The sequence below is a fragment of the Podarcis cretensis genome (genome assembly GCF_951804945.1).
Source record: "Podarcis cretensis genome assembly, chromosome: 12".
Lineage (NCBI taxonomy): Eukaryota > Metazoa > Chordata > Lepidosauria > Squamata > Lacertidae > Podarcis > Podarcis cretensis.
Genome location: NC_137181.1, coordinates 3,221,343 through 3,233,618, shown reverse-complemented (window position 1 = coordinate 3,233,618; position 12,276 = coordinate 3,221,343). Strand labels below are relative to the sequence as shown.

At 48.3% G+C, this 12,276-nt stretch overlaps 1 protein-coding gene and 1 long non-coding RNA gene across 2 annotated transcripts in view; one reads left to right on the top strand and one right to left on the bottom strand.

Annotated features, from left to right (window-relative positions):
- The window catches only part of LOC307199358, a 155,486-nt gene that overhangs the window by 66,989 nt on the left and 76,221 nt on the right, over positions 1–12,276 (bottom strand). The window lies entirely within an intron of this gene.
- LOC307227194 (unconventional myosin-Ig-like) overlaps positions 121–12,276 on the top strand; it is a 100,500-nt gene continuing 88,344 nt past the window's right edge. The window contains exons 1-3 of the mRNA XM_079996441.1: positions 121–271; positions 6,455–6,663; positions 9,788–9,881. Coding sequence (XP_079852567.1) covers positions 177–271; positions 6,455–6,663; positions 9,788–9,881 — 398 coding nt within the window. The 5' untranslated portion in view covers positions 121–176. The remainder of the gene's footprint in view (positions 272–6,454; positions 6,664–9,787; positions 9,882–12,276) is intronic.

The following is a 12,276-nucleotide window of genomic DNA, read 5'->3' as shown; positions in this document are numbered from 1 at the left end:
ACGCAAGCGTCTCAAAAGCCCCAGCTAACCACAGGTCTCCACCCTCGCCTCTCTGAAGGAAGCTCTCCCCGCCAGCCATCGCCGACTTGAGTCATTTGCTTTCGGTCTGCCAGTGGTGGGACGCAGCGGCCCCACAAGCCTCTCTCCCCATCTCTGCACCCTTCACGCTGAGGATCATGGCCGAGCAAGAAAGCCTGGAGTTTGGGAAGGCCGATTTTGTCCTCCTAGACCAGGTCACCATGGAAGACTTCATGGAGAACCTGAAGCTGAGGTAACTACCTGGAAGTCCTGAGGGTTGCGAAAGATGGCGGGGCCGGGGGCAGTTGTGTGGGACCTGTGGGACTCACCGCCTCAGGATATGGCTAGGGAGGGTCGCTGGCAAGAGACTGAAGAGGAGACGCAGGAAGAGAGCTACTGGATCAGGTCCAACGCTGGCTTCCCATTCCCCAGGGTGGCCAGCCACAAGCCACAAGCCACAGCCATTTAGCTGTGACTGCTGCGTTGCAGGCGGGTCAGGCTAGATGACCGCTGCTGTCCCCTCCAGCTCCACAGCTCTAGGATTGCCCACAGCTGACGGGTAATCTACCTCTCCTTTAAATCAGAACCAGTGAAGGTGGTGAAGGTCCTGTGTGAGTGCCTGGAGGCAGTTGGAGGATGGATGGTGGCTAACAGATTGAGGTTGAATCCTGACCAGACAGAAGTACTGTTTTTGGGGGACAGGGAGCAGGCGGGTGTGGGGGACTCCCTGGTCCTGAATGGGGCAACTGTGGCCCTGAAGGACCAGGTACACAGTCTGGGAGTCATTCTGGACTCACAGCTGTCCATGGAGGCACAGGCCAATTCTGTGTCCAGGGCAGCTGTTTACCAGCTCCACCTGGTACGCAGGCTGAGACCCTACCTGCCTGCGCATTGTCTCGCCAGAGTGGTGCATGCTCTGGTTATCTCCCGCTTGGACTACTGCCATGCGCTCTATGTGGGGCTGCCTTTGAAGGTGACCCAGAAACTGCAATTAATCCAGAATGCTGCAGCTAGACTGGTGACTGGGAGCGGCCGCCAGGACCACATAACCCCGGTTCTGAGAGATCTGCATTGGCTCCCAGTACATTTCCGAGCACAATTCAAAGCATTGGTGCTGACCTTGAAAGCCCTAAACGGCCTCGGCCCAGTAGACCTGAAGGAGCGTCTCCACCCCCATCGTTTTGCCCGGACACTGAGGTCCAGCTCCGAGGGCCTTCTGGCGGTTCCCTCCCTTCAAAGTGAAGTTACAGGGAAACAGGCAGAGGGCCTTCTCGGTAGTGGCTCCCGCCCTGTGGAACGCCCTCCCTTCAGATGTGAAGGAAATAAGCAGCTATCCTATCTTTAAAAGACATCTGAAGGCAGCCCTGTTCAGGGAAGTTTTTAATATTTAATGCTGTATTGTTTTTAACACTTGATTGGGAGCCGCTGGGGAAACTCAGCCAGATGGGCAGGGTATAAATAATAAATTATTATTATTATTATTATTATTATTATTATTATTATTATTATTATGTTTTATCGAATACTCCATCTTTCCTGCAATGAACTCAGCGCGTGCTATGAGGTTCTGTCAACCTTCCCCTGTTTTATCTTCACAACAACGCAGCGAGGTTGGCCTGGCAGAGATATGATGACTGGCCCAAGGCCGGCCGCTGAACTTCAAGCAGGGATTTGAACCCTGGTTCAGATTTAGTGCTGTCATCACCTCCGAATCTAAATATGATTTCCATATAGCTACCATCGTTGCTACCAGCCACTGATAGGACAGCCCACACATTTGTGGCTTAGGGCCCTCGTATTTACAGGACCGCCTCTCCTGGTCTGCCCCGCAGAGGACCTTAAGGTCCATGAACAACCATAGTTTAGAGGTCCTGGGCCCTAAGGAAGTCAGAGTATCCTCCACCAAGGCCAGGGCCTTCTCAGTGGTGGCTCCGATCTGGTGGAATGCTCTGTCCCAGGAGACCAGGGCCCTGCAGGATTGAACTTCCTTCCGCAGGGCCTGTAAGACAGAGCTATTCCGCCTAGCTTTCAATTTGAACTTAGCCTGATCTCTTATTCCCCTTCCTTCCCTCCCCCCCTTTTTTTATGAAGATTACCCGCTCTGGGATCCCACAGCTAATTCTCCCCTGGTCTCCTCGCTGGCCCAAATAGGACTAATTTAGCCAGCTAGCCCTGATGATCATCTAATGTTTATTGGATGGATTTCCCCCCTAAACTGAATTTTGAATTTTGAATTTATTGTTATTCATGTTTTATACTGTATTTTATGCTGTTTTTTGTTGACCAATTAAGTGTTTTAAATTTGTTGTTAGCCGCCCTGAGCCTGGTTTTCTGAACCGGGAAGGGCGGGGTATAAATAAATTAGTAGTAGTAGTCTCATGTTCTTTCCAAGTCACCTGAGCCGGTGGCTGTTGCCACATCTTGTGGCAGTGAGTTCCAAAGATTAAGGGTGCATTTTGGGAGCCAAAGAAGGAATACCCGCTACACACACACACACACAGATGGTTGCTGTGACTTCAGGTTCCCAAACCAAAATGGTGACAAAAAGCGAGGCAGAAACACAAAGAAACTGGGTAGGAACCGAAGAGGTTTGGACGCAGAGCAGACCCTCCCCGTCGCTCGCAATGTTGCTGAGCAGCTTGGGCAAATGAGAACTCAAAATAGTTTGCTGCTTCTCTGCTTCCCTGGCCAGGAGACGGAAGGAGCGATGGATGAAAAGGCAGAGGGAGATTGGAGGGTTGTTGGTTTTTTTGAGGGGGTGGAAGCAAAGGCTTGGGAATTCAGGACTTTGCGTGACAAAGTGAGAAGCCGTGATGGCTTAAGGGTTTGCGTGAGGGTTCCGGCATTTTTGTGGCAATAGGAGACTGTGCTCTCAGCATCCTTAGTCATTTAGTCGTGTCCGACTCTTCGTGACCCCCTGGACCAGAGCACGCCAGGCACTCCTGTCTTCCACTGCCTCCCGCAGTTTGGTCAGACTCATGCTGGTAGCTTCGAGAACACTGTCCCACCATCTCGTCCTCTGTCGTCCCCTTCTCCTTGTGCCCTCCATCTTCCCCAACATCAGGGTCTTTTCCAGGGAGTCTTCTCTTCTCATGAGGTGGCCAAAGTCTTGGAGCCTCAGCTTCACAATCTGTCCTTCCAGTGAGCACTCAGGGCTGATTTCCTTCAGAATGGAGAGGTTGGATCTTCTTGCAGTCCATGGGACTCTCAAGAGTCTCCTCCAGCACCAGAATTCAAAAGCATCCATTCTTCGGCGATCAGCCTTCTTGATAGTCCAGCTCTCACTTCCATACATCACTACTGGGAAAACCAGAGTTTTAACTAGCAAACTGCAACTCTCAGAATTCTTTAGGGAAAGCCATGGCGATTTAAAGTGGCCCTAGCCACTCTGGGCAGCTTCCAACAGATATAAATAGGTAACAAAACATTAAATATTACAAAACATCCCTATGCAGGGCTGCCTTCAGATGTCTTCTAAAGGTTGTAAACTTCCTTATCTCCTTGTCTTGGGGGTCGCATAACCGTCCAACATTTCTCCAATGAAAATAGGGACATCCTAAGGAAAAGTGGGACATTGCCAGATAAAATCAGAAACTGGGACAGCTTCTGTAAATCCGGGACTGTCCCTGAAAAATAGGGACACTTGGAGGGTCTTGCATTTGGAGGCAACAAAGCTTCTGAATACGAGTTTCTGGAAATCACATAACGGGCGAGTTCTCTTGCATTCAAATGCTGCTTGCGGGTTTCCCATGATATCTCTACCCCCATCATTCTGCCCGGACACTGAGGTCCAGCTCTGAGGGCCTTCTGGCGGTTCCCTCATTGCGAGAAGTGAGGTTACAGGGAACCAGACAGAGGGCCTTCTCGGTGGTGGCACCCGCCCTGTGGAACGCCCTCCCAGCAGATGTCAAGGAAATAAGCAGCTATCTTATATTTATATTTATTTTATTTTTAAAATGTTTTTTATTAGGGATTTCAACATAACAATTTATCAAAAATACATCATCCACATTCCCCCCCATTTCCCCCCTCCCCCCTAAAAAATAAAAATAAACCATCCACCCACCCCCAGACTTCCCTCAGCTCCTCTGATTTCTCAGCACGTTATTCTCTGCATGCTTTAAAATTGTAAAGATCCTTAATTTATCTATCTATATCATCTATATTTATATCTATATCTATCTATCTATCTATCTATCTATCTATCTATCTATCTATCTATATGTTACCAATAAAAAGTTTGTGAGTGTTTATTCAAAACCTGCCAAGGAGTCCAGTTCATTTTGTTATTTCTATAAGTACTTTGTGAAAGGTTCCCATTCTTCTTTAAAGTCACAGTTGTCCTTATCACATGGTTTATGTGTCAACTTCGCCAATTCCACATAGCCCATCAGTTTCTCTTGCCACAGTTCTTTGGTCAGGATTTCCTCGTTCTTCCATCCTTGTGCTATCAAGACTCTTGCCGCCGTTGTCGCATACATAAAAATGTTTTTCAGTTTCCTTGGCAGGTCTTTTCCTACAATCCCTCACCAAAATGCTTCAGGCTTTTTTTTTACAAATGTCAATTGGAACATTTTCTTCAACTCATTGTTTATCATTTCCCTTTTTTTTTTAAATCTTACTACAGTCCCACCACATAGGTAAAAAGTCCCTTCTTTTTCCTTCCATTTCCAGCATATATTTGAAGCAGTTTTATACATTCTTCCTATCTGCACTGGTGTTATTCTCCTTCTGTTCTTATGTCCTTATTTTCTTGCTGCCTGGCTCACACAGCTGTGGGGCGCACATGTTGGCCACATTAGCACATCTGAGCCTGGCTGTCGCAGCTTGCGTCCTTGTTTTTATTGCACAACGGTTGCGTACGCCGGAGAAGGGCCGTCGCTCCAAGGCGGGGCATCAGTCCTTGCACTGCAGGAGGCGGCTGAAGCGAAGATGGTTCTGCCCATCTTCTGTCCTCCAACCTGGCCTCTGTGGTTAGTCCCTCTTCCTCTTCTCGGTTTGACGCACCCTGGGAGTTTCCTGCAAGCCGCCCTTCTTCCTCTGTTTACAGGAAGGCGTTGGTTTCTCAACTTCAGAGCAGACTCTCGCCCTTGACAGACAGGGGAGCAGAATTTTGTTTCTGTAGCCCCTGCAGGTAGCTAGTGCCCAGGGGTGCCCAGCGGGCAGAGACAGGGCAAAGGGACCCATTGTAGGTGGCGCCGTGTTGGGGGCGGACAGAGGAAAGGCAAAGAGTCGCCACTTCCGGACTGTCACTCTTTGGCAGGCGGGACTCAGTCGCATTCTTGCAAATTCAGTTTGCAGAATTATAGCGGGTTTGGCACTCTATGGGGGCACGGCATACAAGCTAAACAAGCTTATAACATATTATAACATATAAGCTAAACAAGCTATAGCTTAGGGCTCTACTGTCTTGGGGGCCCCAAAAAAATTTAAAGGGGGAAAAAACTGGATGTACATTTCCCAAATATAAGATAAAAGAGAAATACAGTGGTACCTCGGGTTACATACACTTCAGGTTACATACTCTGCCAACCCAGAAATAGTGCTTCAGGTTAAGAACTTTGCTTCAGGATGAGAACAGAAATTGTGCTCCGGCGGCACAACAGCAGCGGGAGGCCCCGTTAGCTAAAGTGGTGCTTCAGGTTAAGAACAGTTTCAGGTTAAGAACGGACCTCCGGAATGAATTAAGTATTTAACCCGAAGTGCCACCATACTGTATTTTTCTGTGTATAAGACTATATTTCCCCCGAAATTTTTTTTTTTTTTAAGTTTAAAATTGGGGGTCGTCTTATACACAGAATGTTGCAATTAATTATTTCTTAATTTTGGGCTCAAAAAATAGGGGTCGTCTTATACATGGGCGTGTCTTATGCAGGGGAAAATATGGGAGATGTTGGTGGGTTACTAGACCAGAGGCTGTCTCAGCCTCTCCTGACCCAACCGGCAGTGGAGCAGCTGTAAATGATGGCCCAGCTGGAGGCAACGAGGTCATCCCCGCATCTGGAGCCAGGGCAGGCTCAGGCCCCTGACTCGGCCCAGCTGGTGTTAGTTGCAGGGGAACCTGCGCAGACTGGGGTTCAGTTGATGCCCGAGGCAAAGGATCTGGTGCAGACTGGGACTCCTCTGGTTCCGAGTCCTAGCCCCAGTCCCAGGCAGTGGCGTAGCATGGGGGTGCAGGGGGGGCCGGCCGCACCGGGCGCAACATCTGGGGGTTAGGGTCAGGGGGCGCAAATCCACGGGTTAGGGGGCGCAAATTACTTGCCTTGCCCCGGGTGCTGACAACCCACGCTACGCCACTGGTCCCAGGCCATCACAAAACCTCTTTTGTTGACCACCAGCATTATGCTTTCCATTTTTAAGTTCTGAAGAGAGTAGTTGCTCTGGAAGATGATAATCAGGCATGCCCTCCTAAATCTGCTCCTCTGGCCTCTCCAAGGTTTGAGAAAGGGAGGATCTACACATACATCGGCGAGGTGGTGGTCTCCGTGAACCCCTACAAGCAAACGGCGCTTTACGGGAAAGATGTGATTGAGCAGTATCGTGGCCGGGAGCTCTACGAGAGACCGCCGCACCTCTTCGCGGTGGCCGACGCGGCTTATAAGGCCATGAAGCGCCGTGCAAAGGACACCTGTATTGTCATCTCAGGTATGTTTACCAGCTCCATCTGGTACGTAGGCTGAGACCCTATCTGCCTGCAGACTGTCTCACCAGAGTGGCACATGCTCTGGTTATCTCCCGCTTGGACTACTGCAATGCGCTCTACGTGGGGCTACCTTTGAAGGTGACTCGGAAACTACAACTAATCCAGAATGCGGCAGCTAGACTGGTGACTGGGAGTGGCCGCCGAGACCATATAACACCGGTCTTGAAAGACCTACATTGGCTCCCAGTACGTTTCCGAGCACAATTCAAAGTGTTGGTGCTGACCTTTAAAGCCCTAAATGGCCTCGGTCCAGTATATCTGAAGGAGCGTCTCCACCCCCATCGGTCTGCCCGGACACTGAGGTCCAGCTCCGAGGGCCTTCTGGCGGTTCCCTCACTGCGAGAGGCCAAGTTGCAGGGAACCAGGCAGAGGGCCTTCTCGGTGGTGGCGCCCGCCCTGTGGAATGCCCTCCCATCGGATGTCAAGGCGATGGACAACTACCTGACATTCAGAAAACATCTGAAGGCAGCCCTGTTCAGGGAAGTTTTTAATATGTGACATTTTAGTGTATTTTTCATCTCTGTTGGAAGCCGCCCAGAGTGGCTGGGGAAACCCAGCCAGATGGGCGGGGTACAAATAATAAATTATTATTATTATTATTATTATGGTAGGGAGAGGGCTCTTGGTGCTCGAATCCTGTTTGTGGGTTCCGCTGTATAAACTGTTATAAGATAAAAGTGCTCCTCTTCCCTTATGGGGTACCCAAGAGCCTGTATAGAGTCCTTATGTAGGTTCTCTGTCAGTAGGAGAAAATAACAGAGGCCAACCAGAGAATATTGAGAAGCAAAGCAGGTTCTTCATTAAACTGTTGCAACAGGGTGTTCACACACACCCCCACGCAGAAGGGAGGAGGAACCCAGAACAAAGGTGTGCAAGCCCTTATATAGATTTTTGAAATTGCCACCCTGTAGCTCAAGCCCACTGAGCCTAGGACTTGCCGATCGGAAGGTCGGCAGTTCGAATCCCCATGACGGGGTGAGCTCCCGTTGCTCGGTCCCTGCTCCTGCCAACCTAGCAGTTCGAAAGCACGTCAAAGGTGCAAGTAGATAAATAGGTACGGCTCTGGTGGGAAGGTAAACGGCATTTCCGTGCGCTGCTCTGGTTCACAGAAGTGGCTTAGTCATGCTGGCCACATGACCCGGAAGCTGTACGCCGGCTCCCTCGGCCAATAAAGCGAGATGAGCACCGCAACCCCAGAGTCGTCTGCAACTGGACCTAATGGTCAGGGGTCCCTTTACCTTTACCTAGCTCAAGACCACCCCCAAATACATCATACATACATCACAGAAGGGGCAGTCTACAGCAGAATCCTGTCCGGCAGGAAACCTGTTAATGGGTTTAGCTGGACAGCCTGACCATTCTTTTGTGATGATAAATACTTAATTCCTGAGTCCAGGTCACAGGCTCACCCTATTCATACCCAAATGTGCCCTTAAGGCAGGATTTGTGAGCCCAGAGACAATGGGGAGGCTTTTCCCATTTCCATCCAAACTGCAGAGGAATATTTGAGGTCACTGAAAGAGTCAAAATGGCTTTAGGACTGTTTTCCTGTACAGTGGTACCTCGCAAGACGAATGCCTCGTAAGACGAAAAACGCGCAAGACTAAAGGGTTTTTCGTTTTTTGAGTTGCTTCGCAAGACGATTTTCCCTATGGGCTTGCTTCGCAAGACAAAAACGTCTTGCGAGTTTGTTTCCTTTTTCTTACAACCGTTAATACCCAGGGAATCCGCGCTCCGCAAGACGAAAAAATTGCAAGACGAAACAACTCGCAGAACGGATTAATTTCGTCTTGCGAGGCACCACTGTACTGTTTTCCGACGTGTGGTTTATATATCCATATATGTGTTTGCCTGGTACATTTATGAACAATTATTTTATACCTTAGGGCGACCTTACAATTCTCATAACAATAACAAAACCATCACATCGCCACCCGCAGTCTGAAGGGGGACCAGTCCTTCTCCCTGTTGATGGAGGAAGCATCCACCAGCTCCACCGCTTTCCTCAACGTCTTGTTCTACTACTTCTTCTTTTATATTTTGAAAGTTGTTTGTCGCTTTGTCTGTTCTCTATGCTTTTTTTAAAAAAAATATTAACAATTTCAACATAACAATTTCATTATTCCCCCTCCCCAACAAACTCTCCCCCCAGACATCCCTCAGCTTCTCTCTCTGATTTCTCAACTCATGTTATTCTCTGCATATTGTAAAATTGTATGCATCCTTGTATTATCTATCTGCTATATTAACCCTCAATAAATCTGTGTATGTTTATTCAAAACCTGCCAAGGGGTACAGTTCATTTTGTTGTTTCTTTCAGTACTTTGTAGAAAGGTCCCCATTCTTCTTTAAAGTCACCGTTGTCCTTGTCACGTAGTTTGTGTGTCAGTTTCACCGGTTCTGCATAGTTCATCAGTTTCTCTTGCCACTGTTCTTTGGTCGGGGTTTCCTCATTCTTCCATCCTTGTGCTATTAAGACTCTTGCTGCTGTTGTAAAAGGTAAAGGTAAAGGTACCCCTGCCCGTACGGGCCAGTCTTGACAGACTCTGGGGTTGTGCGCCCATCTCACTTAAGAGGCCAGGGGCCAGCGCTGTCCGGAGACACTTCCGGGTCACGTGGCCAGCGTGACATCGCTGCTCTGGCCAGAGCCAGAGCCGCACACGGAAACGCCGTTTACCTTCCGGCTGGTAAGCGGTCCCTATTTATCTACTTGCACCCGGAGGTGCTTTCAAACTGCTAGGTTGGCAGGCGCTGGGACCGAGCAGCGGGAGCGCACCCCGCCGCAGGGATTCGAACCGCCGACCTTTCGATCGGCAAGTCCTAGGCGCTGAGGCTTTAACCCACAGCGCCACCTGCGTCCCGTTTGCTGCTGTTGTAGCATACATTAAAAAGTTCTTTATTTTCCTTGGCAGGTCTTGTCCTACAATCTCTAACAAAAATGCTTCTGGTTGTTTTTTTTTTTTTTACAAATGTCATTTTAAACATTTTCTTCAACTCATTGTATATCATTTCCCAATTTTTTAAAAAAATTCTCTACATTCCCAAACGTCTTGTTCTTCTTTATAGGGGAAAGCGGTGCTGGAAAGACAGAGGCGAGCAAATATATTATGCAGTATATTGCGGCCATCACAAACCCCACCCAGAGGGCAGAGGTGGAAAGGTAAGCAACTTTGTGGGTGCTCTTCCTGAAATTGTAGTCAAGGGTGTGGGTTTTTTTTTGGCTACTAGCCATAGCAACAACTCCTAAGGATAATGTGGAACTTCCACACCCGAAAGCAGTCTATCCCCAAGTACCTGCGTAAATGGAGAAATCTGAGGTCTCCCTTGGACAAAAAAACAAGGGCACTAGCCAGGAATACCAGAGCAAAACAGCTCTGGTCTTTACTGAAGACTGTCGCGGCAGGACTCCCACCTACCACAAGGTGGAACAAGATGGAAGCCCCCCAAAAAAGAGCCCCCAAACTTTTATTAGCTGCTAATCCCCATGTTTAGTGATGCATGGGAGTGAGAGCTGGACCATCAAGAAGGCTGATCGCCGAAGAATGGATGCTTTTGAATTCTGGTGCTGGAGGAGACTCTGGAGAGTCCCATGGACTGCAAGAAGATCCAACCTCTCCATTCTGAAGGAAATCAGCCCTGAGTGCTCCCTGGAAGTGTAGCACCCTGCTTGTGGTTAACGCTTAGCTGGAATGAAATATTCAACGCAGCAATAGAGAAATTAAAATAATAATTTATTTGTCAGACAAATAAATGAGAGGCACAGTGGTATATGGTTACCAAGCTCTGGCCTGGCCTCCTGCCATTCTGGCCAGCACTTATATTTCCTTAATCCAGCCCCCTTGCTCCTCCTGTGGCTGCCTCTGTCCAATCAGCCTGGTTGAAATTCCTATTGGCTGTTTGCTAGAACCAATCACAAAAGATACACCCATTTCCTTTTTGCCTTTTATGGGAAACAAAAAGCTATATATTTTTCTATCTATAAATGACAAATAAGTAGTCATATATCTTACATTTGTCTCAACAAGGAACCTTAATTACCAGCTCACCTCTTGCCCTCCTTGCCCTATTGCCCTCCAAAACATATGGTTAATAGTTTTAAATTTTTATCTTAAACATATGTCAAGGATCTTGAGTTCACATCAACATTGAAAGATCTCCTTCTTTTGGAGGTCTTTAAACAAAGGCCTGACAACCATATGTGTGCTCTAATGATGTTTCCTGCTTGGCAAGGGGGGCTGGGCTGATGGCCCCTGTGGTCTCTTCCAACTATATGAAATAAGAATCTAGCATAAGGATTTAACATTTCTTAGTTTCTAATTCCTTTGCATAATTACATTTAAGCCAATATATTTAATACATAACATAAATAACCTTTTAAAAGGAAAAGAAATCTTAAAAGGATCTCAGTTTAAGAAAGAAACAACTTTAGAAAAGACTTCCCAAAATACTCCCTCCCTTTCTGCCAGCCAGATGCTTTTCCATTGTTCTTGACCTTTTAACCTTAGGAAAATATGGCTCAAGTTTAATGGGAGGCATATGGTTTTATTTTACTATTTACCAAGTCTTAATTATGTTTTCTCAGCCTTTTTTATATTCTGTAATATGTAGGGTCAGTGTAACCTTGGCTCTCAGCCTGTAATTCCCTTTGACTTTGAGAATTGTTTTCTGCTATAAATCAGGGGCCCCCCTTGTCCCGGAGGATAAACATCTTGCCAAGGTTCTTAGGCAGCTGGTCTTCTGCCTGGCATGAAACATTTGTGAATTTTTAAGCTCTTTTTAAAATGCAGGCCCTGATCAAAAATATAAGCCTAAGTAAAATGCAGGCTATGGGACGCAGGTGGCGCTGTGGGTTAAAGCCTCAGCGCCTAGGACTTGCCGATCGAAAGGTCGGCGGTTCGAATCCCTGCGGCGGGGTGCGCTCCCGTTGCTCAGTCCCAGCGCCTGCCAACCTAGCAGTTCGAAAGCACCTCCGGGTGCAAGTAGATAAATAGGGACCGCTTACCAGCGGGAAGGTAAACGGCGTTTCCGTGTGCGGCTCTGGCTCGCCAGAGCAGCGATGTCACGCTGGCCACATGACCCGGAAGTGTCTCCGGACAGCGCTGGCCCCTGGCCTCTTGAGTGAGATGGGCGCACAACCCCAGAGTCTGTCAAGACTGGCCCATACGGGCAGGGGTACCTTTACCTTTACCTTTAAAATGCAGGCTATGATTAGATGCCTCAGAAGGACAGATCCTGAAGCTGAGACTCCAATACTTTGGCCACCTCATGAGAAGAGAAGACTCCCTGGAAAAGACTCTGATGTTGGGAAAGATGGAGGGCACAAGGAGAAGGGAACGACAGAGGACGAGATGGTGGGACAGTGTTCTCGAAGCTGCCAGCATGAGTTTGACCAAACTGTGGAAGGCAGTGGAAGACAGGAGGGCCTGGCGTCCAGGGGGCCACGAAGAGGCGGACACAACTAAACAACAACAACAACCCCCATGTTACACGCCCCCCAAACTACATCACTCATACATCATGGTTACATCATGAAAGGGGAGGTCTGGTGGCAGTAA